Source organism: Anopheles arabiensis, chromosome 2, assembly GCF_016920715.1.
Source record: "Anopheles arabiensis isolate DONGOLA chromosome 2, AaraD3, whole genome shotgun sequence".
NCBI lineage: Eukaryota > Metazoa > Arthropoda > Insecta > Diptera > Culicidae > Anopheles > Anopheles arabiensis.
Genome location: NC_053517.1, coordinates 24168025 through 24195833, shown reverse-complemented (window position 1 = coordinate 24195833; position 27809 = coordinate 24168025). Strand labels below are relative to the sequence as shown.

At 47.0% G+C, this 27809-nt stretch overlaps 1 protein-coding gene across 2 annotated transcripts; it reads right to left on the bottom strand.

Annotated features, from left to right (window-relative positions):
• Positions 1–7: 7 nt before the first annotated feature.
• Positions 8–27568, bottom strand: LOC120898182 (ecdysone 20-monooxygenase). 2 transcript variants are annotated; one of them, XM_040303660.1, is made up of 8 exons: positions 27387–27568; positions 2243–2819; positions 1948–2138; positions 1683–1881; positions 1445–1607; positions 1127–1363; positions 790–1017; positions 8–689 (listed from the first exon to the last, which is right to left on the bottom strand). In XM_040303660.1, exons 2-8 carry the CDS (start codon positions 2791–2793, stop codon positions 582–584), a joined length of 1677 nt encoding a protein of 558 aa, XP_040159594.1. In that variant the 5' UTR covers positions 2794–2819; positions 27387–27568; the 3' UTR covers positions 8–581. The 2 variants fall into 2 exon arrangements, with proteins under 2 accessions (XP_040159594.1, XP_040159593.1); XM_040303659.1 differs by lacking the exon at positions 27387–27568 and adding an exon at positions 5436–5748.
• Between the last annotated feature and the right edge of the window lie 241 nt (positions 27569–27809).

Here is a 27809-nt window from a genome sequence, read left to right as displayed (position 1 = left end):
TGCGATGTTAGATATTTTGTTTATATATATTGCTTAAATAACTGGTAAATTTGTACATCTGGAGCTGTATACGTAATAAATAGTGTATCTTCGGTCGCACAAAACGAGCCAACCCTTCCCACCCCTTCGCTGTATCAACGCATGATGGCGGTACGCTAATGACCTGACGTAAAAGCAAGCTCGCGCAGTTCGCGTCGACTCCTCGGGCCTAAGCCTTTCTAATAGCCTTTCCCCTTACTAGAGCGATTCACAGGCTATAACAGTAATAGGCTACACAGTCTCTACAGTACAGTCAGTTTTATAGTGTGATCGTGGATCCTGACCGGTTGCGCTAGGGTTTGCTCTACTACTCTACTCTACGGAATTCATATTAATATATCAGTTCTCTATTCAAGGTAGTTCTGCTGATCGCGCAGCGCGATCTAATCAATATGATTCTTAACGGGCGTAGCCGGGTGTACGTCCCGCTTTCTGCAAATCTACTAAGCAGCATCACCCGCTTCCTAATAGTACCGGAACTTGTGTAGTACGAGGTAGTTGCGAACGGAACAGAAGTGTCCCCGGGGTAGAGGGGAACGTCACTACGTCCGATCCCTGAATCGAATCTCGATCGGTGTGCGCGGTGCTAGCAGGAACTGGAACTGTGTATCGAGCGGGCTGCGGTACTCGATTTCAAAGTTTTGGAATATCTGTGAAGCAACCGGAAGAAGAAGAAGAAGAAGAAGAAGAGTGCGTTTTGAAGAAAGTGCTCGAAACGAATGCAGGGGCTCCACCCTTTGCCTATCCTACCTTTGCCACCAGGAGCGTCAGCTCGATGTCGATCACCTTCTGGCCGGGGCACATACGCCGCCCGATGCCAAAGGGCAGTACGACTGATGCACCCGGTTCCGCCCGCTTGTTCACCACGTTATCGTTCTCGTCCCGCTGCTCGAGCCAACGGTCCGGCAGGAAGCGATCCGCCTGCTGGAAGTTGTCCTCACTCAGGCAGGCTACTCGCGTATGGCACAGTACGAGTGTCTGCAGCATCGGAAGGTAACGAGACAACAAGAATGATACCCGTAAGTACCCAATCGATGACATGTATGGCTCCCAAGCCTTACTTATCATTAGACTAACTGATACTTACTCCCGCCTGCAGATGGTACCCGGACAGCTGGAAGTCTTCCTCGAGGATGCGCGCCAAGCAGGGCGTCGTGGGCGAGATGCGGTACGACTCCTGGATGCACGCCTTGGTGAACCGGGCACTCACCAGATCCTCGTTCGTGATGTGCTGCACACAGTGGGCGAACTCTTGCGCAATCTGGCGCTGATACTCCACCGTCTGGCTGAGGTTGTGCAGCAGGAACGAGAGCGTGTTGGATAGCTGCCGGGTGAATATTTTGGAACAGATGACGACATTACTATACAAAGCTCGCCACATCGCACGCCCGCAAACGCCACTCACCGTTTCTATGGCACTGGTGATGAGGTCAATGATGCCGGATATCTTTTCCTTCGTATCCAGCCCCTCGGTCTGCAGGATGCTGATAAAGATGTGCTTCACATCGTTATCGGGACAGTTGAGCTGCTCTTCCTCGAGCGCCTCATAAACGATTTCCGCGATCGTTCTGTTGGGAAGAAGCGCTCAATCAAACACCGTTTTTTTTGTGCGAATTTAAGGACACCCGCTTTGAGCAACTTACTCGTAGATGATCTCCTCACACCGGACAAAGTTGCTGTAGAGCCGCGTCGGCACGTACTTCCACAGCTTCAGCCCGAAGTAGCTCTCGCCGATGTACACGAACGACTCCTTGACCGCTTCGGCCAGCCGCATAAACTTCGCATTCTGCCGGTTGGTCGTCAGATAGCCCATGCGGCGACCGAGCACAAGGCAGCAGATAACTGGGAGAAGAGAAACGCACGTTATCGACCTGGGGGTGCTACCTCCACACAACAGCACACACTCACTCTCCAGCCCGACCGAGTTGGCAATGTCCTGGAAGTTGCGGATCGTGCCATCGTCCGCCCGCTGCCGGCGCACCAGATCGACAAAATCGTCGCAGATCTCGTTGACCGACGGAATGAACGCCTGCAGCACACGGCGAGAGGTAATGCCGGTGGTCAGCTTGGCCCGCAGCTCGTGCCACTTTGCCCCTTGACTGTGTGGGTGGGGAGGAATGAAGAAAAAGAAGCACAACATGTAGCGACATGAGGGAGAGAAGAACATACATCGTATGTTCCCCAGCGGCTCGTCGTGGCTTACGCGTTGATCAGATTGGTCACACCGAACCGGTCCGGCCGGCTGCTGCGGTACACCTCGACGATCTCGGTCGGCGGGCGGAACGGGTAGCGGCTCGGGTACCGGAGCACCTTCTCCATGTCGGCACGATCGAACAGGTTCACGATCGGCACGGTGTCGACGTCGAGCATGATCGGCCCGTACCGGCGGTGCATCTCCATGAACGTTTCGTGCACCTTGGCGTACCGGTGGCGGCCGAAAAAGTAGCGCCACTTGGTGCCGATCAAGGGCAGCCGGCGCGGTCCCGGTATGTCCCAGATCGATCGCACCGTCGGCACACCGGCGTCGTGCGACGGAGGGGATGGTGCGGGCGGCGACACAGGCGATGTCTGCGCTGCGTTGCAGGCCGTTGCTGCCTGCAGTCCACCACTGCCAGCTCCAGCATCGCCATTGTGCTGGAGCAGATGCAGCAGGAAGCTGCGGATCGACTCGACGATCTTCTTCGGCTTCGGGTTGTAGGACAGAAACATAAACAGCGTGACGAACGTGTAGAACAGCACGATCGTGACCGACATGGTGCGATCGTACGTCGTGGCGATGTCTGCAAGAAAAAGAGAGAGAGAGAGAGAGAGAGAGAGTGAAACTGGGTGGTCAGAGAAGAGTCCAACGGCGATCAACGTGGGTGGGTCGGGACGTTCTGAGTGACGTAACAATGCCGCCCGATGGGGAGGGGCAGAGCGGGGGCACGAAAGAAAAGGGACAGTTGTCGGTGGTGGGATGGGGTTGATGTATCTGTTTTGAATTCAAGGTGAAGGCCGCCCACTTTCGAATGGGATGATGAGAAAGGAAGTATTTGTTCAATTATCGGTTTAAGTTTGGTATTGTTTTTCTTTTAACCAAAGGTAAGATTATTCACCAAAGTCACCAATGTTAGTCATGCCAAAGCCGGAATTAGATAAACAGATGAAAATGCTGGTCACTACCAGCACGTCGTAGTATAAAATGACCTACAATTAGGATACCCTCTCCGCCCGCCGCGATAAGGGCTGATTACAATTTCCATTTCTCCAATATCAACTCCCCGACGACATGGCGAACAAACAATGCCCCCGAAATGCCCCTTCAGCCCGCTCGATGGGACAATAAACCCATAAACTCGTGTGTGGCTAATCGATGCAGCGATACAACGGTACAGGTGGGTAACGCGGGAGGGTAACACGCGGCGTCCTTTGAGCGTCCTTCAATGCAGCACTGGTCGGCGGGCGTTATCTTCCCGGTGAGCGGTGGTTTTGCTGTTGCGGCCATCGTGCGCGATAATTCGCACGAAATTTGCCCCAAAAAACATTCAAATCATTACCCTACCTCCCCCCCGGCCCTTATCAACTGCAACTGCGATAAAGGTAAAGGTCGTTGATAGCGAATGTATATTTAGTATGTGTGTTTTGCTGCGTAGCGTTCCTCCTTATCTTTCGCTCTTTTAATTGAGTGTTTTTTTTTCGCTCAAATTAAGCTCAGCAAGACCAAAAGCTGGTACTTTTTGGTACTTTGGTACTTTTAACGAGCAACGAGTCATCACGATCGTTTATCTTTCTCACTATGGTGAGATCACAAAATTAGCAAAACGCTCACTTGATCGCTCACACTCATTCTCTCGCACTCTCTCACGCTCTTTCACTTTCGGTTCGGTTTGATCGATAAAAAAGATCATTCGCACACAAACCTGCGTTGAGGAACGAATTAAGAAATAACTACTTATTTTAAGTATTTTTTTTACAATACACGATGCACTTTGTAAAATTAAAACGAACACAAAATGCCTTCTAAACCGGCTAGCTATGTTTTTTTTTTTTAGCCCACACAACTACGAAGCCATCGATCAAGCAGCAGCATCATGTCGACGGGATACAAGGAGGGTTTTGGGTGCGGAGGGCGGCGAGCGGAAAAGAAAAGAAATACAAATCCGACAACAACAAACCACCACCACCGCCACCAACCGGCCGTGCCTCGCACGCGTCCCCGCGCAATATCACGATCACGGTCACGGCCACGGCCACAAAACGGCACTCGGGATCGCTTGCGTTCTCGCTCACTCGCTCACTTGCGCGCCCACAGCCAGCCACTCTCTCCCGCAAGCGCGCTGAGAAGCTGCGTTGGTGTTGCGTACCGCAGTGAGTTATGAAACGAGTTTGGCGGTAAGTGTTGCCTTATGTTTTTTTTCCTTTTATCTTCTCTCTTTTATGATTGCTCTTCTACTAATTATATGACGTAAATTGGGGGACATTTTTGATTGGCGTTGGCATTATTTGTGGCGCATCACTAAACCTTCCCTAACTAACTACCTTACCCATCATCATCTCAGTACCGATGCAATCCATCCTGTAACAGGCCGATCATCGATCCGGTGGTTAGAGTATCCCGATCGCAAAACCCGTCCGGACGTTAACGGCAGTATCCTGTTCAAACACGTTCGGGATGCCGCAGCGGTAGCGGTGTGGTGTTAGTACACAATTAGATTAGCCTTCTTATTAACGCGCGTCTACATACACCTGCAGCGCTGTGCTGTTGTATCAACAGCAGCACCAACCAAAACGCACAAGACTGCGAGATGCGTGCGAGCAGCTGGGACTATCCCGTTCCACTGTGTGGCGCAGGTGGCCCCACCAGGGCAGAACTGTTGCTCGAGCGACAGCAGCTGTACAACACGGGAGCGCGCTTACGCCCCGCTTATCAGCGCGACGTTATTTAACGAACTAATTCGGCCACTGCCGAAAGAAGAGGGCCAAAAAACAACGGAGCGGCGCGATGTCGCGGGTGTAGCTGCGTCTTGGACGTACTTCGCGGACACGTCCTTCGTTCCCCCCCTCTCCCAAGGGCATCGCTAAAACACCTGCCCGGGGATCGTGATTTGATGATCTTTAAATTCAATCCCGAAACGGTTCTCTCCCTCTCTCTCTCTCTTTCTGCGAGTCTCTCTCTCTCTCTCTCTCTGGAGGGGATGATAAAATTCGAAACATACCCTCCACTCACCTCCCTCTCCCCTTCCTCCAAATGTCAAACAAAGGTGCTGGTAATCGGAGGAGCGTTTGGTGCTGCAAGCTTTTTGCACACAACTGACCGGTACACATTGTATGCGGGGCTTAAAGCGTACTACGCACTATGGGACAGATGCGCAATGAGTGATGACAAATGGTACATTTGCGTTTTACACTTTGCTTACCACTGGTGGCTGCGTTGCACATGGTTGAGTTTGTTGAGTTGAACCAATGCTGTTAAAATACTTCAAATGGGGTTTATCTAAATATGCGCAAAATGTTTCAATATTCAACAGCGTAATTTATTTCGCTTTATTTCCACTGTACTTTATAAACCATTTATGAGAATATTTATGTAAAAGGAACCTTCTTTCCTACACCTATTTTTTTCACAACTTGTGCTTGCGTTGATAGCTTATCATTGTAACAATTAAAGCACAGCCGACGCACACTTCTGAACGGTTCGGCAAAAAGTGTGATCAAAGCATAACTACCCCTACTAATAAATGATAGCCCAAATGGCTGATTACTGGTGAAGAAATATGCGGCTGCAGTATTCGAACTGCAATTGGTCGTTTTCGTTTTGCTGTGTGTACGCTTTTCCGTTCAGAAAAACAAACAAACAAAGTCAATGTTTTGCTACACAACAAACAAACAACAGTGTGGTAGGGTTGCTTTGAAATTGGTTTCGGTAAATAAATACGTGCTCTGTATTTAATAGGTTGTTGTTTCACTTCAATGTACAATAATTTTGCCGCAAACTAATGGCTCTTTGAAAGTAGTTTTGCTTGTGTTTTATGTGTGATATGGTTATGGTAAAAAGAAGTAAATCAAATTTTAGCACATTTTTTTGGATATTCGAAAAAGTGTATATGTAAATATGTAATTTTAATTAGTCTCATTTATAGAAATTGCACCAGCACGATTGTTAGCAATTAGTCATGTTTGAGTACGCTGTAATAAGGTGTGAACCCCACCGTAACATACTATGATTAGTAACACATTAACGCAACGACCAATATTACTTTTTTTCCTCTAATAAAGTTGTAATTGAGTGAAATGCGAAACAACCACACATTTACCATGACGAAATGGTCACACTGGAGCAGTAAGCTAGCGTTCCCACTTGTTCATAGAATTGTCCCACCGTGCTTAGTGATGCGTACCGAATGAGATTTGTAGGCGCAGAAACGACAGCAAATAAAAGGCGAAAAAGAGAACAAACACTGAGACGGGGAGAAAAAGAAAGAAAAAAGAGAGAGAGAGAGAGAGAGAGAGAGAGAACGAGAGAAGTAGAGGGGGGAATCAAAACAATTATTAGATTGCGGTACACTATCTATCAGCTGACCGAGTCGCTCGTGTGACGTTCGAAAGGTGGCTTATCATTTCATTGCCACGAACGGTGCGGTATGGTGCTCTTGAAATTTTAAACTGTAACCGACGAAGGAACTTCGGATTTTTTATTGGATCATCTGCGCTATCTTGCAATCGTTTGTTTTTTTCTTTTTCTGTTTGAAATATACAACTTCGATGTTTGTACTTGTTTGCATCAACACTATCAGCATAGTCAACAAACAACAAAAAAAACAAAATCAAAGAATAACCGTTTGCACAATTGCATTGGTGCTTTGGTGCTTTGGTTCATTGAAAGAAACAAATCCCAGTCAGCTTGGCGCTCCCCTATTTCACACCGACCAACTCATTGAGAGCCTCACCGATCGCCCACCAGCAGTAGCGCAGTACCGGACGTCTCAACAAATGCCAAGCCGCACGGTAAACAATCATAGTTTATGGGCCCGTTGGAAGCTAGAAAAAGAAAGTTGCTGATGAGATTGGCAGCTAGATAAGCGTCCGCTGCAACCTTTAGCACCTTTCAACGTACGCAAACGGACAGCCGGCCGGCGATGTTGGTGATCACTATCACTCCGCCAACAATGTTGCACAAAATCGGACGATGATTTAATGCTATGTTACTGTTTTGTCTTCACTTGTTGATGTTGTTTTGCCTCCGACCGTGGATGATTTGTTGTGCCAAAACGCTCCACCAAATGCAGCCAACACACAAACATCCCTTTTCCGTTCAACAACGCGTTGCTAATTAATGCGGGGAAGAATATTCAAATTTCCATAAATGACACACACAAAAGAATACGTCACAGCGATCACACACTTTCAACCGAACATTATTGCATCCACACATCTCCACAGCATCTCGCGAGATAAATCAAAATGGGTTTTTTTGCGAAATTCTGTACGCTCTCGATTTTTTTTTCTTCTTCACTGATTCTGAGTCTGAGTGTCTGGGCCCCGAAAATATATTGCGCCGGTGCGTCGTTCTGCGGATATTTCAATGTCAAAAGGGTAATGATCGAGATAGAGAGAGAGGTATACGTAGGATTTTTTTTGTTTGTATTATGATTTTGCTTCGTTGTGCTCAAAATTTCATTCCATAGGTGCTTCCACCTCAATGGGAGGGTAGAAAGGGCGGAAGCAGAGGAGGATCAACGTGTCGCTCTTCATACGCAACCCTTCCCACTATTGCCCACTGCCTAAACCCCCAAAGCCGGGGGTTGCGCTCGTCGTAAAGCCGGATCGGAGAAGAACCTTACCGCCGCTTAAGAACAACGATCGAGCCGCTAACTTTCCAGGGTGATGGGAATTCGCGATCGTTCCTGGTTGTTGTTGTTGTTTTTTTTAACGCGCTCTAGAGCTTTTGAACGCTACAGGTAAGAGGCGCCCAGTTTTTTTAACACATTCGCGATTTATTGGAGAATGTTTAAACAGAAAAGGAACAGGACAGCACACGGTCGTGGCAGTAGGAAAATAACAAGAATATTTGCGTAAGACAGGTTTACTTTAAAAAATTATATTAAAAGACGCGAATTTACTTTGAGTTGTTTAAAGCCCCCCCGTCGTGTATGTCTGCCAGCGGACGACGTCGACGATCGTCTCGATTTGAAGCGCCGAGCTGGCGTCTCTTTAGCACCAAAGAGAAAGGGAAACAGTAAAGCACCTTTTGGTAACCCGATCGTGAGTGATCGGCGTACGAAATGATCCTCTGCGCGCTTTGCACACGCAACGAATGGTTTCGCTGCGTGTGCACGCAAGCGGGTTCGTCGCTAGCGCGATCGCACACCAAATCTTTCGTTTCGAAGAGATTCTTTCCCTCCCTGTGCTGCCGGGAATGTTTTATTGCAGGTTGACCGTGGGTTGGGGTGGATTGTTCTACGATTCTTGAGTGTGTGTGTGTGTGTGTGTGTGTGTGTGTGAGAGAGAGAGAGAGAGGGTATGTCACACATGATTTTATTACGCAATCAATAAGCTGTTTATGGCGTAGAGTAAAACTTATCCCGGCTTTAATGGTTGTGTGACTTTAACTGAAGAAAGACTGTAGGAGAATACTCTGCAAAGCATGTAATTGTTGGTGTGTTTGCAGACTAATTAGCTGCAATATCTAAGCGTTTGTTTAATTTTAAACATATTTTTTTATCACCAATTACACTCACAAAAGGCGCTTTATTTTTAACACACAAATACATCAATCTGTGAGCTTTTTTTCCTTTGTTAACATTATTCGACTTCGCCTTTCCAAGCTTAGAAGCCACTTTCGCGTTTGTTTTGCTTCTCTTAACCACACAAAGGGAAGCTTCTGCGTCCCAAAATAGCGCGCGCGCGCGCCTCAAAACCGTATCGGATGCTAATTAAAACCAAACACACACACACAGAAACACTCAAAACTCCTGCTTGAAACTGGTTTGCATTCCCCCGGTAACAGCAAGTAACGATCCTCCCGGGGCCGGTGGTAGCCTCACCCCAAACTCGGTGGCTAATTAAAAGACTCCCGAACGTTAGTTTTTCCCGCTTTGTACCTTCCTGGCTTCCTTTCGGATCGTGTTCTACGGCTAAAAGCATCGCTGCCTTCCTTTCGATCGTGACCTTCTACCGATCGATCGGGAGGATGGCTACAAAGCTACAGGAGGGGTGGACGGTAGCAATACGGAAGGGCAGACTTCCCGGTTAGAGCAATCCGCTGCCGGTCAGCATGATCCATCCCCGGCTTACTTTGTTCGACTTCCACTGCCCTCACACTCGCATCGAAATCGAAAGGGATCGGCACATGATCCACATGCGCCGTGGAAAGTGTGTGAAACAGACGAGGTCGGGGTGGAACGGTGGCAAGATCGGACCCCAAATCAAGCAAACAGGGAAGTGTCGGACGCGTCCTCCTTTTCGTATACCAGCCCACCAGCCTAACCGCCGCCGCCGCCGCAGCGCTATAATTTGACGCAGCGGTTTCGTTACCGCGGAAGCGTCTAAACTCTCGTTTTCTAACGAACGCGGTCGCAATACAGGAAGCGTGTGGCTGGCGGTCTGTCTGGCTTGGCTGGCTGGATGGCTGGCTGGCTGATTTGCTTCATGCACATAGGCACACACACAGCACCACCGGTTCGGCACCGGACGAGATCGAAAGTTTTAGCAGACCGGCGGCGAGTAACTCTCACCCAAAACCGGTGCCCAGACGTACCTCCCTTTACCTGCTGCTCCCCCCCCCTTCTCTCTCTCTCCCCACAAACCACCATCTGGTGGCTTCATTTCCATTTCAAGCGCTAAAGTTGACCGATTTTTTCGGTCTGCCCTAACGCTCGAGAGACTTGTTGGATTGTTGGGCCTTTGGGACGAGGGGTAATGGTGATGGTGGTGTTGCTGGTGGGAAAAGCCCAAGCCAAGCAAAGGTGGCCCACAAAGTTGGCGGAAGGAAAAAAATATACAGCGGAAAAGGGGGGGCGACGGTGTAAGCATAAAACTGTGTCAAAAAGGAGACGCGCGCCTGTTACCCCCTTTTCCTTGGAGCGCGCGGGCCCGCGCTGATGTGTGTGCGCGTGCTCAAGAGTGCGTAGGTTTTTGGATAACCGAACATAAAGCATGCGCCCGACCTGCGTGTGTGTGTGTGTGTGTAGTTTGGTGTTGCTGTGTTGCTGAAAAGACTGGTTTTCGCTACTTTGAAAAGTGTTGCCCGGAGCGTGCGCAGGGTAAGGAATTGGCATTTCAATCGGGATGCATTGGGGCTTAGCAGCGAGCTTTTGGTTTTGGTGCTGCCAACGGAGGGGCCGTAGTAGCCCGGCCGATCATACGAACGCTGGTGCAGTTTTGTTTGTGTTTGCAATGCATAAACGACAGCTAAAAAAATTGGAAAAATTAACACACATAATGTATTAGACGTATTTCTTCGTAAAGTAGATCATCCTTAAACACAGCCATTGCTTAAACGTTTAGTTCAGAGATCGCTAAAATTCGGACTCTCTGAAAACTGAGTTTCGCAATTTGATTTGGATGAAACCAACAAGAAGCCGCCTTTAATGTCCTTCTTAAAAAATAAATTTAATTTGTTTTTATTTATATTTGTATGGTGTCGATTTCTTGAAACATAATTGTTTTTAAAATAAATAAATAAATAAATAAATACATACATAAAATAAATAATAAAATATAAAATAAATAAATTAATTAATTAATAAATAAATATTGTTAAACAGTTGTTGCTGTGCATATTTTAGTTTGCCTTGTTTTAGGCTTGTCTTGGCTAATTCAGACACAAATGAAAGATCACATTTTTTCTTCAAAAAAAGAAGGAAATCTCTGAAGAGCTGTTTTACAATTACAATTTATTCGCTTAACTTTTCGTTTGCATCCAACATTTTCTTTTCATTTCATGTAGTTTATTGTCAACACGCACATCCTAACAATATGTGCATCGTGCAGGTTTAAGCTACGGATTGAGCCCTACATACATAGAATAGCCAATCCTCCTTATAGATACACCAATCAGTCATACATGGTCTAGCTCGTTAGTTGTTAAGGCAAGCCTTAGAATAACTACAATAATAAGAAAGCTTGTTTCAGAACCTCGGCAAGCGTTCGCTTGAATTCCTTTCTTTCCCAAATCCATTTTTTATTTTGTTGTGCCAAATTTACCGAGCCCCAGTTTAGCTTAAGCTTGGACAAATCTCCAGCCATCCGGCTAAAGAGTGAGCTAACAAAGCACACAAATTACGCGCACAAAATATGATAATTTATCATGCACTGTTAAAAAAAGCCCTCTAAACTCCTTTTTGCACCTATGCCGATACTCTAAACATCGTCGTCATTAAATCAACCCCGTACACGGCACGGAGTACGACGAGCACGTATGTGCGCACAAACCACGGAATCCGGTTGTTACCGGTGGTGGTGATGGTGGTGGTGGCTTGTGGCAAGAAGCCAGCGGGCTGGGGTTACACTTTCAGAGAAAGGTTCAGCCATGCAGGCCACGATTAGCATTAGAAGTCCCGATGCGCACACCACGGCGTACAAGGCACGATCTTCGCCGGGGCAGGCTTAACGTAACGGAAGCGGCTCCCTTTTCCCTCCTTCCCTCACAGCGTGCCCGGCCGCCGCGTAGCTTAACTGCCGCCGCGTGATAGAAATTTCCCTTTCACATAAATCTACATCCGAACGTCGTTTGCGTTACGGTGCCGCGGTGCAGGAATGGCCGTGCCACAGTATTGGGATGCCAGGGAAGCGGGATAAGAAGGGCACGGGTGAAGTTTTCCGAGGGCCGAGGGCAAGTGAAGCGTCATTACAGGAACGAGTTTTCCCAGTCCCGTTCCCTGCGGTGTGTGAGCGTGTGTGTGTGTGTGTGCCAGTCTCATCCCAAACCTGCCTGCCACGGGTTCGTTGCTGTTTACGTTATTTAAACGCGCAATCTCCTCTACTCGCCTCCGTGCAACATAATCGATCCGCCGAGCACAGTAGGCGCGCAGAGGAGGGGACACGGGCACGATCGATCGAACGATCGTACGGAGAGAGAAAGGTACTCCTCGCCCTCCCCCGGTAAAGGGAAAATGCTTCGTTTTCACTATCAATGCTCTACCGAGAGGCACGCGTCAATTACCAATACGCGTCTGCCCCTCCATCTCCCCTGCCCGGTTGGTGTCATTCATTCATGATCACAACATCTCGGAGATTGATTGGCGGCAAAAGAAAAGTGCCCTCCCCCCCTGCTCAAACGCTTTCTCAAAGTGTCATGTGTCTCTTCCCCCCGCCACCACGAACTGATCCATCGTTTCGCCGGAAATTCAATCGATTGATTGCTTTGTCCCCTGTGTGCCGCTCATTAAGTTGTATGCGCTTGTGTGAGGGGAGAGAAAACACGAACCGACTGGCCACTTATGGTTGTTGCATCGTTTGCCTTCGCCAAAGGGAAAACAAGCGCACCGGTTTTTCTTCTGCCCGGTTTTGGGTTCTTCTCTCGCTCGCCAGGCCCAAATGTGCCCGGGATGGACGCCCGTTTTGTTGGAGCGTGAAGCTAGGCTTTTTGCCGCACATCGGACAGTTACATAACTGTTGCCTTGGTGGGGAGCGTGGGGAGGGGGGGAGGTTGGTTGTTTAAGGCGTGTGAGTAGAAGGAAAAACCTGCAGCAGCTATACGAGCGGTGCGTTTGAGCGAACAACAACAAAAAAGAAGAGTTATGTTTCCCCTCCCTCTAAAAGCGGGTGCAAGTGCCATGGGGACGCGTAAAGTCCGGCATTCGGAAATGTTGGCAGGAACATATGCAAATTCTTTTAAATTTAAATTAACGGAAAAATAGTGCATAATAAATAAATAAATAAATAAATAAAAAAAATCAAAAATAAAATTTAAATAAATAAATAAATAAATAAATAAATAAATAAATAGATAAATAAATAAATAAAAAATAAAAAATAAATAAATAAATAAATAAATAAATAGATAAATAAATAAATAAAAAATAAAAAATAAATAAATAAATAAATAAATAAATAAATAAATAGATAAATAAATCAAGAAATAAATAAATAAATAGATAAATAAATCAAGAAATAAATAAGTAAATAAATCAATCAAAAAATAAATAAATAAATAAATAACTAAGGAAATAACTACATAATTAAATAAATAAATAAATAAATAAATAAATAAATAAATAAATAAATAAATAAATAAATCAAGAAATAAATAAATAAATAAATAAATGAATCAATAAATAATAATAAAAAAAGCAAAATAAAGGAAACAAGCGAAGTAAAGCAATTAAAATAAATGATCACTACTAAAACACTTAAACATGATCCTCTTCCAAGAATTAAGAACCTCTTCAATCGTTTCCAACCAATGTTACAAACGATCGCCAGTACAAACTTTTGACTGAAAAACAAAGCGAAAAGTGGTAGGGCACGACAAAAATAAAAAAAGCTCAAGAACGTTTTCACCCCTCCCAAACAATGCTCTAATGAACGTAATGAAGCACTCAAACCACCTCCAGCCGACCACCGAAGGTCGAAGGGATCTTTCCAAAGGTGGACACACACACACAGACGCCATTCCATTCCTTGTTCGCACCTTCGCCCGCACACCCACGGGGCGCGTCCCACGGATGGGTACGATCGTTCGCAAAGACAATTGCCTTCTTATTACTATCATCATCGGTCATCATTATGCTTCATTACCTTTCCCCTTCTCCCCTCTTCCCGCTGAAGCTATGCATTCTCGTCGCTCCGATCTGATTGTTCCGACGAGATGCACTGCTCAACTGCGCAACGGTGGCTATTTTATGCTGCTCGTCACGATAAGAGCTCAATTCTAGATTTTCTTTTTTCTTCGTCTCTCTCTCTCTCTCTCTCTCTCTCTCTCTCTCTCTCTCTTTCACTTTTTCTTCAACCACTTTTCCTCTTTCCATTCCTTCACAGAGCGCCTTACACCTGACCTTCGTGTGGTTTGCAATTGCTCTTAGCTGTATGTGTGTGTGTGTTTTTGTTTGTTTGTTCGTTACATTGCAAACATATTTATGCCACAAGAGAGGTATTTCCTTGCAAACAACAAAAAAGCAAACGTATTGCCCTCATTCTAGTAATAAATCGACTGAAGAGAAAAAAAACAATTCAGCACAAGCAACCCAGAGCGAGGAGTACAAAGTTCGAAGTAGTAGAAAAAAGGGCTAGTTCCTATCCCAACCACGATCGTCCCCACGATCGCTTGCGAGTGAGCGCTTTTGTAATGAATAGACAAAACCGAAAGTTTGCCTCGCTTTGCACAAAACAAAAACTGGCACAACGGCGGAAGTAGACGTCACATTATTCCCCCACCCTCTGGAAATCACATGTGGAGGAAGTGGGTGTTTTTTTTTGACGATTTATCCTCACGTGCATTATCATTGGGATCGGCTTCATTACAGTGGTTTTGCTACACTTTGCATAAATAATTCTACTTGGATCGGCAATTTGTGACGTAACTAGCTGGTAAGATGATACTGGTTGTTGGGGTGTGCGACAGGCCAAAAAAATAAGTGAATCGATCGAAGTATTGAAAATTTATTGTGTCATTTGATCGCTGTCGAAGATCGATTACTCCAGAAGCCCAATTGTGTACATTCTTCAATTTTTATTTATTTTTTGTGTGTATGTGCAAATAAAATCAATTATCGGCCACCGTGCTTTCCTCACAATTATCAAGCACAGAAATTGACAATAAAAAAGGTACAAATTAATCCATTTTTGCAAACGTCCTTCCAAACAGCAAGCGAAGGAATTTACTGTGTGCTGGTCAGGTCAGGTGGAAAGCTGACGCCATGGTTACGCACAGCAAGCGTAGTTGTGCCTGGCCCCAGCAAGCGCACCTCTGACGTAGTCATTCATTCATAGGAAAACTGTGAAGCAAATCAAAATTTTCGGAAAGTAGTACACTACAACCGCCCCGAAAAATGTCACCGACTGCACAATAATTCATGGCCCTTAAAAAGCAAACACTCGGAGCTGGGCCCGGTGTCCAATATCAAAACAAATGTGTTTTATGTGTGTCGCACTGTTTTTTTTTTTTGCCATTCGACTGACGTAATGCCATCCCGCGCGTAAGCGAATTAGTGCGAGCAGTAAGCAGAGTATGACTATTGTCTCCATCAGCGCCCTAGTAACGAGTTCGCCTGTTTGCTGTTTGGTTTGCTTCCAGCAAGAAGCTTTCTGGTGCTTTTACCATCCACCACCCAGCGGAAGAACGTGCTGGGAAGGAGAGGGGTTGTGGTCCATCAAAACCCGACAAATGGGTTTGTTGACCAATGCGTTCGCCAAACGGTCCGCAACGCGCTGGATCGTGTTGACCGTGACTGCTGGCCAAACTGCGCACGCCGCAATTGATTGAATTCGTGCCAGACTGTAGGTGCAGAAAGTGGTTGATATTGAATATTGAATATTGGAAATGATTCTAATTATCAATCCAATCGAACGTGCCAGTGTAGCTGTGATAGCTGTGCTACACGCACAGTACGCAAAATGGGATGATGTGAGACTGGCGTTACTTGCCCGTTGGCGCTACAGAACCGGCGCGCACCGATATGCAGGTGAAGGTGATGTCCGAAAAACCGGTCCCAGTAGAAGAGATATGGTAATGTAACGTGCTCTCGCAGTGAAGTTTTAGGTTAGATATGATCGAGTAGAATGATACTTAAATTAAAGTTTTATTAGCTTGTCGTTAAGTTGCTGTTTCGAATTTGACAGAAAGATACATTCGTTATATCATGGATTGCTTGTATGATGAAATGCTTTGCCAGTTTTTGGTGGTAAATTTTAAAAAGGCAGAAGAAGTTGTGAATTCCAAATCTTTGGAGTCTATCGTTTTGAACTAACCCCCTTCAAAAAGCTACAATCACAAGGATACATTAATTTGTCCAGTTATATTAGAACAAATTCGGTTACAATCAAGTGATCATACACGATTTGCAGGAGGAAAAAAGGAGGCACAAATAAGCTTCCTTTTATCAACCGTAAGCCAGTAATTAAGCCAAATCTGATACGTTCTGAGAAGGATGTAATTAGTCTTTTGCTTTCAATTAATCCTAGTTTGAACTGAGACATCTTGGAATTGACATGATAAACAAACCATTGATGATCATTCTTTCAAATCAATTCCTATTCACCAATTCAATTAAAACCGTCCAATATTTTAAAGTGTAACCCATTTCACACTGCATTTCAAGGGCAATCACTGTGGTCTGAACTCTCACTGCACTTACTTTACCACCAAGAACGATTCCGTTCGTTGTAGCCCAAGTCGCAGCTCATTCTCCCGGTACAGTGGCAGCATCTGAGTCAACTTGTGCAGACACACCCCACATTAAAAGCAGCAGTAAAAAGCTGCCGATGATGATGTAACTGTGGAACTGTTTATTGGTGTTAATGAACAAACCAGATTCGTCTGGAGGTAAGAAGAATCGTGCCAGTTCCAGATAAAACCTGTAAAGTAAAAGCCCGTCCGAGATGGAAAACGTATTGAGACGCGCCTTGAGCGTGCTTTAAGCTCCATACAGGTAGACACACACAAACACACATGCAAGAAAGAAGGGAATACTGTTTTCCTCCTCCAGGGTGGTCGATAATGGTGTGGTAAAATTGACAATCGGTCGTTCCCAACCCAAAAGGGTTCTAGCGAGCGGGAGCGGAAAAAAGGAAAGCGCAAAGGACTCGCAAAGGAATCTCTTCCCCCCCCCCCTTCCAGGGCCAAGTGTTTAATTAAAGCAGTGGACGTGAGTCGGGACGGGACAGCAATCATCGCTAAGTGTTCCTCTTTTAGGAGAGGGGTTAGTTCTCTGCCGTTCCGTTCGGGTTCTTATCCAAGAAAATGATGCACAAACCACCGTGCGAAGGGAGAAAAGGCGAACGAAACAAGTAATAAACACCACAATTGTGTGCGAGGGGCAAGATGTCGCAAAAGCAGGCACTCTGCTGGTAGACGCAGGGCATTCCGTTCATCTCAGAACCGCCCGGTGGCAATTGATGATAATGGAAGCTTTGATTAAGCAAACCGTACCATCATCAGCTGCAGCAGCAGCATCACCACCACTACGGGGGCAAGCCGTTGGCGAAGGAATAAGATTCTAAGTAGCGTGTACCTTCTCTCTTAGCAATCGTTCTGGTAATTATTGGGAAATGTTGAGACATCGGGGTAGGACAGGCCTGCCGGGACAGCACTAGACGACAACTCTTGTCGTCCCGTCTAGACGACGAGCGGTCACTGCACCGGGACTGCACCGTTAAAAAGATCGGTTGTTCGGGTGTGTCCGATCGCTTTGTGCACTAAACTAAAAAGCCACGCGATCGTGCAATCGATCGGCATCATTTCGGTCGCATCCATTGGAAATGATGCCAAGATCACGCAGCTCAGACCGTTTAATTAACAAAAACCGTGTCACAGCACAGCCACAGCACAGACCCGGTTCGGTTTCGGTTAACAGTGACACTGAAAAAAGACAGCGCGCGGCCGCACGAGTGCATCTCAGGTCAGGTCAGCCGCTGGGATGACACCCAGAAACACGACCGTCGACAAGTGGAGAGGGAGAATCCATTGGGTTCAATGAATCCGACATAAACCCACTTTTTCAACCGGCGGGAGGTTGCCCCAGTTGACTAAATTGACCCACTGGGTGTAGACAATTTTGTTTGCTTTTGTGATCTACCCTCAGAGACACAGCCACACACATACACTCGAGCTAAGGGTCCGTGCGTGTATGTGCAGGCCGTGATTTATCTCAATCACCCAATGCAACTATCATCTTGCCGCGGATGCTCGCGCAGGCCGGAGGCGAGGAGTCGTGCAAGCCAAACGGAAGATAGTTTGTATGCAACGTAGCTAAAATGGCTGTGTGTGCGACGTGCGGCCGTACAAACGTCTGACATACTTTCACTTTCCTTTTGACCACAGCACGGGGTACCCAGCAGTAGCCGCCGCCGCCGCCGCCGCCGCGTCCGAGTTGGCTGTGGATAAAATGGATGAATCAAGCGCATCACAAGCCGCGCGGAGACAGCTTGGGAACTGGGCCGGGAGGATTTCTTCGGCAATTGATTCGGCCGTTTGCCGGCAGTAGCAGGCGCAGCAGTAGCAACACAGCATCTTACCAGTTGACTTAACTCAATCGCTGTAAATTGATGTCAAGAACTCTCCCACCAGTGCCTTAAGGGCGTATGGTATGGGCGGACATCGACCTAGGGCAGCCGTTCCGAATTGGGATGGCGCAGTTGGGCAAAGTTGAGGATAACAACAACAAAAAACACACACGGAAGTACCATTCAATTGACGGTTCGATGACATCTGGAAGAGGAGGGATGTTCCAAGATGAAGATCTTCCCGTTTGTCCCTTCCCGACTCCGGGGACAACTACGCGGGGCTTTGGAGTTTGTGGAGGGATTCATTGGGAAGATACCACCCTGGAGGGTGAAGATGTTTGAATCAATGGTGTTAATTGATGTCAATTTCCTCCCAGGATACGATCGTCAACCACCCCATCCAAACGTTAGCCGTTATTGGTCTGGATTGCGATCAATTTGCGTGCTGTCTGCAGAAGAATGTATCCCGATTCGTTAGTCTTCGGCTGAGGCTCTCAATTGCCGGCAGGGTGTATAAGATACAGGCAAACGGCTTTTTGATCTTAACAACGTAACGTTGGATAATATCAGAAATTCACTTCTTCGTTAGCATCATAACACGACTCCTAAAACGAAACTGCGCTTTGTACTCCAGAAGTCATCCAGAATATTCAACCCTTCCCATGATACTCTCTCTCTCTGTCTCTCTCTCTCACAAACATAAACTCCCCAAAAGAGGTGCTGTTATTTGTTCTTAGTCACCCCAAAGCGGGACCGAAAATCCCTGCTCATCCCTTATGCGTTCTTGTTGTTTTGGGGCACCTCGAAATCGGCACACTCAGACACACACACACACACACACACTCCTCGAATGACGCAAACAGGGTCATTTGCCTTGGTTGGCCGGAATGGCAGGCGAATGACCCCTTTGGATGCGCACCTCCTTCTCTCTTACCCTTGTGTGTGTGTGTGTGTTTTATTCGGTGGGAAGAACCCAAAACCCATCGAAGCGTATCATCAAAACATCAAATCGTCCGCAACCACCCACCGTTCCCAGGTTCTACTCCCAGCGTTCTCTCTGTTTATCTCTCTCTCTCTCTCTCTCTCTCTCTCTCTTTCTCTTCTACTCATTTCTTCAAAAACAAAATCAAAACAACAAGCCACACGTACAAAATTAGTACGCATACCCATACCAATGGCAACAGGCACCGACAAAAAAACAACAACAACATTCCGCAACATCGTCAACAAACAACCACGGGCGGATGGTTGGTTGGCCCCTTCGGAGGGTCTAGCGGTGCCAGAGTCTTCCCGGGTGTTTTGTTTTGTTTTTGTTTGGAATCTCCGCACAGAACAAAGAGAGACGAAGAGAGCGACTGAGAGAGAGAGAGAGCGAGAGAGATTCTGGGACTGTCCGTTTATTCACCTGCACTGACCTACGCCACGACCGCGGATTAATTCATGCCACCAGCGGCCTTCCCTTGCACCCTGGAACGCTCCATATCACACACTTTGCTTTGGATGAGTGGTCGTGTGTGTGTGTGTGTGTGTGTGTGTGTGTGTGATTCCTACCCTCCTCCTACCCTCACTAACACTCCCAGCGCCATTAGATCAGCGTGCGTGGTTGATTCTATTGCCACTTTTCCAAACTTATTCGCCCAACGAACAAGAGAAGATCCAAAAGAGCGGGAAACGAACAACCCCAAGAGACAGGGAGAGAGAGAGGGAGAGGGAGAGAGAAAGAGAGAGAGGGAGAGAGAGAGAGAGAAGAGCAGGCCATTGAACTTTAAAAAGTTCTTTGACTTTCAGCCGTTGTTTGTGCCATTATGGTCAGCGAACTCGCCACACACAGGTACGGGGTACGGGCCGGCTTGGAGCGTCTTCTTCGGAACGGATTTTTCGATCACACGGAGCGGGACGTTTGCCCAATTCCCCGAGATCGGTCATGCTACCAGTTCCTTCCTCTCCTTTTGCTGCTGTTGTTGTTATCATTGTGTGTGTGTTCGCGCGCAGTGGACAGAAGGGAATCAGGTTCTGTTTGGCCCACCAATGCCCACTGGCCACAGTCGTAAAGCCGGGACGGGTCGGATGTTCATAACGGTAGAACTGCAAAACGGTTCGCTAGAACCATCAATCATAGATCCAGTGTGCGCTTTTTTTTGCTTTTGTTTTTCTATGCTCTCTGCCCTCTATGTATGCCGTATGCCAATGTTTCGATTTGAGTTTTATTTATTGCAACAGGAAACAGTTTTCCCAGTTGGTGGCGCAAAAATTCGCAACCATCCCGTTGATACGCCGCGAACCGTTGCGGGGCACAAAATTGCGGTCCATTTCCGGCGTGTTTGTGTGTGTCCACATTCACCCTGAGGGTGGTTTCCAAATCATTCCTTGCTGTGAATGTTCCACTCCAACCTGTTGTTGTTTGAGCTGGCCAGTTTCGAACCGTTTTTTCTTCTTTCTTTTAACTGCATGATCGTTTCGAGTTCGGTAGGCGGTTCCCAGCGGTGGTGCATCCGAGCGTGTTGCATTTGGCATGGCATGGAGCGCTGCGATTGAACCGGTTTAATTCTGGATCTTTTCGGCTATCCTGTTTGGCATCTGCTCCCGAAGAGGAAAAAGAAGCGAAAAAAACAGCTGTTTTTCACTAATCGAAAGCATAACGCTTGATGCAATCGTTTCGTACCGGTAGATCCGATGTGAAGAGCCGATCAGCAGCAGCAGCAGCGAGCGGGTACGTTGACCCGGGAGCCGCTCAAATTGCATAAATTGTAGATGAGTTGAGCTGCTCTGCCGTGCCGTGGTTGTTCTATTTTTAGGCTCTTCTGTGGCTCTGCCTGCGGCAATGATTGGCAGATTTAAGCAGCAGCCCCGCCCAGGGGGGGGGGAGGGATTGGGCGCGCTTCTAACTCATGGCGCGTCGCCTGCTAACCTCGAAGCCCACTGAAACGCCGTTGCGTAGCGTGGTGGTAAGCATTCCCTCCCGGACGTTGGGTGGACAAACTGTCTTTTGACCTGGAATGAGGGGGAGGGGGGAGGGGTGAGAGCTGGAAGATGGCAAGCACGCAGAAATGCCGCGTGGACGATCGCTGCCCGTGTCTGCTGCTGCTGCTGCTCCCGGGTGAGAATGAGTGATAGAATGAAAAGTCTCCCGTTAAGCACAGAACGAAAACAACGAAAACGAAAAAGAAAACGAGAACAACAACAACAACAACATAGACCCCGTTGCACACTCCCCGCTCCCCGGGAACACATTGCATCATCAAGCCACACGTCCTCCATGACACACCTGGGAGCGGTCCTGTTCCTTGCCGGCTTTTCCCCCTTCTTTTCTATTCTTTCCCGCTATCCCGTACTGCAACGGTGCACATGCTTTGCTTCCCCCTTTGGAAGCTTAAGACTCCCGGACCGCCCCTCCCGGGTCACCCCAGTGGTTGGTTTTATTTTCGTTATTTATTTTTATTTGCCCGTCTCGATTGCAAGCGGGGAACGTGATCGTAAAGCAAAAAAAAAAGGTTGCATAACATGCGCGATCCCCGGGGAGTCAGTGTGTGTGTGTGTGTGTATGTGTGTCTGGGTGTGCGGCTGGTTTTTTGCGATGATGCGAAGGAATGCATGCGGCATATCGGGGCACCGAGCCGGCAAGTATGGCAAGTTCATTCCTCCTGGCGCCTCCACGTGTGCCTGTCTGTACGTTCGCGCGTGTGTATGTGTGAGTGTGTGTGTGTTTGGTGGGAAGTTCTACGCCATGATGAACAGAGCCAGGAGAAGTATTTCGACACATGGCGACTTTACTTGGGAGTTGATCGTGGACACTTTCATATTGTATTTTTCAAGTTACTTTAACGTTTTGAAAAATAACGAAAGGAAAATTTTTCATATAATTTTTGGGGAATTTTGATCCATGTGATTCATGAGGATTTGAATAAGGATAAATGTTAATATCGTGATTAAAACGTGTAACAAAACCGATTATTGTGTCAAAACTAAGTTAAAGGCTATAAAATAAGAATAATAAGAACAATTAGATAATTTTTAAAACATGTTACAATAATGTGTAAAAAATGAACATAATAACTAAGACTCAAAAGATATCATGCAAAGAAAAAAAAATTAAAATGAGAAAACAAAATCGAAAAATGAAACAAACAAACATTGTCGAGAAAAGTAACACAGAAAGTATAAAACCAACAGTAGTTAAATCAACTAAAACATGATCCAAACATACAAGCAAATAAAAGAAAAACTTAACATCACATAGAAGCTCCGGCCTAAGAACCAATAAGGTTAATAAAGTTAATAAACAATAAAAAAAGAGTGAAAAAATAAAACATAGCTCAGTTGTTCGGAATCTTCTGAACTTTGGAAGTTTACTTGATTATCTGTTATAAAGATAACACACAATAACAACATTACAGTAAGAAAGAAGCAAGCATTTCACGGCCCCAAGGCTGTCCTTCGTGGAGCATCTGCTAACAAGGAAGTGAAGCAAGGTTTAGGTCGCATATCTCATCGGATGCCCAAGGCCAGAACGATATGGCGAGCGAGTGTAACCATCATGACCTCGCATCCCCTCATTCTCCGTTTTTTGCCATGCCCCTTCAATGTCATGATCATCCCGTGCGCCGAGCCCGTGCAGAATTCGTAATAAAAATGGGCCTAAAAGAACACGTTTTTTTTTTTGGCAATTTAAGCAACACGTTTGGCCATCTGAATACGTTTGGCCAAAATTTACCCAAACAAACCGCCTCCTCCCCCCTTGCAAAGCCTCAAACAACCCGGAACACCGATCGGAGCGCGAAAATCCTCCCCCGAAGTCGGCCCATATCGGACAACATTCGAAGGCGAACCTCGCCACCTCTTGATCTTGATCGGGGAGGATCGGTGTTCCGGATGGGGTGGGTGGCTCACCTTCAGCCGCGACTGGACGCGATGGCGCGAATTTGCATGGATCGCGCGAAGTGACGACGAAGTGAGCGTGAGGTGATGAGCCGATTCGCGGTAGCATCCGCGATAGTGTCGTCGTTTGGAGGGTGAAATTGATCGGTCACAAAGACGCTCCATAAATCACGACCCCCTCCCTCTGCGATCCTCCCTCTCCACTTACCCTGCTCCAATCGTCGTGCGTTCAGTGGAATGGGAAAAGAGGAAACGACCACACAGACACACTCACGCACACCTTGTCACGGTAACGATCGATGGCTAGAGAGCGATCGATTTCCGGATGTGACTTTCCTCACGGCAAACAAGTCGACCGTTCGGCGTCATCGTCGTCGCCCCGCTCCGTCGTAGCCATCCACCGTTTGGTGCGAATGTCGAATGCATAATCCATTGTGCTGCAAGGTGAGGGGGCAGTAATGGGGCTCGCCGCATTATGCAATTTGCCTGCAGAGGATCGAACGCAGCTTTAAATGCGTTCTTTGCCTTTTCGCTGCCCTTCTTGGGGAATCCTCTTCGATGGCATCGTTGGAGCTTTTCTCCTCCCTCCAGCCAGCACCTTGTGCACGAGGAAGATGATCTTTTCCACCCACCCATCGCCGCCTCCTTCGCTGACATCAGCTGACGATTGACCGTTGTCAATTCAGTGTCGCCGGATCGAATCTTATCGGGTGACAGTGTTTGGTGCCGCTTGTGTCTCTTTGGGCAGCCTGCAAGTCATCAAGGTCAATAGGAAGCGTGAACAGTGTGTCGAAGGCTTCCGGAAACTAATGCAGCTCCCGTGGAACAGCCCCTCCATGGGAGGGACTAGATCATATCATTCTGTCCCATTTTGGGGCGCTTCGTTTGGGTTTGGGGTAAATATGTACCGTGTAAACCATGGTGGTGGGAATTGACTGCCGGGAAATTATCGGTGCAATCTAGGAGTCAATAGTTATTTTCCACTCAAACCACACATTTGTAATTCTGCTACAATATAATGTTCCAATTTCTATAGAACTCAAAAAAGATGTTTATGCTAAGAAATATTGTCTTATTTTTTTTTGGAATTTTCGTCCCTAAGTCACCTTTTTTGACAATAAACAGCCGCGTTTGCCTCCACAGCATCCATATTTGACAGTGATCATCAATTTGTACGTCCAAAGAACCTGGTTTTGCTTCTCACCTTTGTGGCAATCGAACAGAAATGGATACCTTAAAGGCAGATTTGATATAAAATATAGAATTAAAGATTTGTTTTAAATTAAAGTGACAAGTAATTGGAATTTTAGTAGAAATGTAGGGTCAAATACTGTATAATCTATAAAACCTAAACAAAACTAAACAACCCTTGTACAGTACAGCAAAAAGAGGTCTTAAAACAGAAAAGACAATGTACCCAAGTGCCAGCAAGATTGCACCCAAGATAAGTGCTAAAAGCATGAAAATGCGAAAGAAAAAGTAGCTGTGCCAAAGCTGCTTCGCCAAGTTGATAAAAGTGATGTAAAAGTAGCCAATTATAACGCCAAATGCTGCATGTCAAGTGGAGTTAGACCCAACGTTATCGCAGGCAGGCGTGCATGACACCAAGGTTATTTGCATCCGTCTTGATAAAGAATGTCTTCGGTGTTTCGTGTGAGGCACATGTACTTTAATCTGACGCATTTTTAAACTTGTAACATTTTTCGTTTGTCTCATTAGTTGCTTTTCATAAGATAGCTTCGAATAGTTATCAGTTAAACACTGTTTTACTTGTCGTACATTTTTTACTCGCGATTGACTGAAACAATGAACTTGAAAATGGTCGTTCAAAGTCATCGCAACTGTTCTAGAGCAATCATCTGCCCAACGGAGAACAAAACGGGATCAGATAACAACAACAACAACAAAATCACGGTCATCTGCTGGTGAAACAATTTAACGCAACAGACAAAGAAAAACAAAACCCCCCAACAAATGAACAAATCGATCGAAATTGACACGCGCCTACCATCATACGCGCGGACGCCCTAGTGCGCTGCCATCCCGTTCATCCCGTTGATGAAGTTGAATTAAATCGACGGTCGGAGGACGGGAGAGCCGTACTACTTTTTTTGGTAGAGGTCGGCCTAGAGGTCATCGGCAGAGTCCCTTTTGCAGCCTTTTCAGCCAACAATTCGGGCAGCGGGAAGCTGAAGCCGAAGTGTTAAGTAACGCCGCATCATTCGCACGCGCCGGCCGCGCTGCCAACGTACGGCGCAATTGACGAAATGTCCCCGCATGATCGTGAACTTCACCTCCACGCACGATTCGTGGTCGGGTGAGGGGTGCTGATCGAAGATGGCTATGCTCAACCCTTCGCCAACGCTCCTTCGCCGCTCCCTTGTTTGTGCAGGGTTAGAAGTGACAGCGAGAGTAAACACGGTGACAAAGCATGAAAAGCCGATCGACAAAGCACATCGTCACCGGGGAGGTGGCCAACGTGACGGTTGTTTTTTTGCTCGTTTTTTTTTTTTGGACAACCAACCGCGGTGGAGTTCATTCACCCCGGGCACACAATTCTGGGTGGAGCTGTGGTGGCTGGCGCCAAGATCGTGGATGCGCGGATGCGCGGTTGCGTGTTTGTGTTTGGCGTGTCGCCGTTATCTGCGTGTCGTCGTGGTCCGAGGGTACACTCCGCACAAGCTGGCTCCGGACTCGGACTTGGCGGTCCGATTGTAAGCTGGCAATAAATTAAATGTTTAGACATGCTCCAGGCGAACCATTACCTATCACTACGTGCAGCACTATCAAAAGAGAGCAGCCCTAATTAGATGAATGAGTGTGTGTGTTTTTTCTTTTATACGTGGCATAGTAACATTGCATTGTTAAAAGACACCACTTTTACTCTCCTATTGGGAGCGGTTTGCTGTATTTTGCTCATAGATGGCGCTGCCTAATGTACCCGGGATTGGGAGGATCACATGATCACATCTCCCATCAAAACACTCCAATCGCAGCAACCGACAGAACTTCTTCCCGATACGCTCGATCGCTATTGACCCGCATATTTGACCAAATTTCGCCCTCGCAAAATTCCAAGAAATATGCCCGGATGAAATCATCCCTCATCGGATGTGTAATTGTGTGTGTGTTTTTTTGTTGGACGTTCCTACCGGGGGCGGTAGTAGTACCATCTTATCGGTACCAGTGACACAAGTTTGTTTGCGCATCTCGATGAGTACAAAAAAGACAGAACAAACGAACACAATTCGGGTGTAAGTGTACAAAAATGGCAACGGTTTTGTGCAAATGTGTATGCCATTGCCCTGCCGCGATGTAACAAACAAAAATTGTGCGAAATTTACGCGAAAAACATGTGTTCTCCCTCCCAGCAGCACTTGTTTGAACAAAAATTCGGAGTTTGGAGTTTATTATTTGCATAGCTGAAGGTGTGGTTGAAGAAGGGAGGGGGAGGGGGGTATGAAGTGTTTTCGATACTCCAACCCCTCCACCTCCCCCCGCGATCGCATCACCGTCCGATTGAGCACTTGCACAGGGATCAATGGCACGACGTCTACATGCGGCAGGGCGAGTTGAGGCTCCTTGAGGGGGATGAAAATTGAAAAAATCAATCCGCCCTGCTTGAAAATGGAAGTGTTTGTTGGGTTTCAACGACGTTGGTGTTGGAGTGATTAATATTGTAGTTTATTTTGTCTGTGTGTGTGTGTGTGTGTGTGTGTGTGTGTGTGTGTGTGTGTGTGTGTGTGTGTGTGTGTGTGTGTGTGTGTGTGTGTGTGTGTGTGTGTGCGTGTGTGAGTTTTGGCAAACAGAGTGTGTTTGCGAAGAAAGTGACCGACACGCAGTGTTTGCTATTCTTTTGCCGAATTTCACCCAAAATTTAACACATGACGCACGGCACGATTGGGTGTGAAAGTGCCCCGATGAGTCACCTGACAGGAAGAATCGCCTGCTTCCAACCAGAACAATAGGAACAAAAACTTAATAAAAACTTAACCTCACGTTTCTTAAATAGAGTACACTGCAATTTTTGTCATCCAACTTTTAAAACCCTTTTTTTCCACAACATGGCCCAACTCTTGCCCACTCCCAGCTACAGGTGTCAGCTGATCGCGAAAGCCCACACCGATCCCTGGGCACACAGCATACCCGACCCGGCCCGACGACTTGACAGGTCCGTTTCGCCATACCGTGTGTGAGCGTGCGCGCGCGCCCAAAATGGGGTGCCCCAAAGCGGCGACCAAGACATTTTGCTACCTTGGGAAACCCCCGGCCTTCCACGTGCAGATAAAAGAGGGAACCTAGCGACTGCCGCCATCGACACGCTTACTTACCCAAGAACTTAGAAAACCGTCCGCGACGCTCGCTGAATGGGCTCCGGCTCCGGCGGGTCCAATATATAAATGCAGGGGGGAAAGAAGTGGAGAAGGTCGCTACCAGCCGGGCTGCGGCTATGATGCAACCTGCAGCAAACTGCAACTGCACCGCAGACGCGCACTTAGATGTGTGTTTGTTTTTGCTGCTGTTGTTGTTGTTGTTGGTGCTACCACATTAAGCTGTCAGAAGAACGGCACACACGCAGCGACAACAGAACACCGGCACGCATTCACGTAGACACACACGCACGCACGCACGCAGGGGAGGCCTGTGAAGGCTACCTTCAAACCGAACGAGCCCACCTGGTTCCCACGATTGCAGGGCAGGGGGGGGGGGGTAGATTGGTTGAAAACGGTGCGCAGAGGGAAGGGCGATCAAAC

Bases quoted from the DNA above. Each gene is read 5' to 3' on its own strand.
- LOC120898182 (XM_040303659.1), bottom strand. From the start codon at position 5,457: ATGTGCAACGCAGCCACCAGTG. The intron at 2,820-5,435 runs GTAAGCAAAGTG...TTTTTCTTGCAG, and splicing joins GTGCAACGCAGCCACCAGTG to ACATCGCCACGACGTACGAT. The intron at 2,139-2,242 runs GTAAGCCACGAC...CCACCCACACAG, and splicing joins GTGACCAATCTGATCAACGC to TCAAGGGGCAAAGTGGCACG.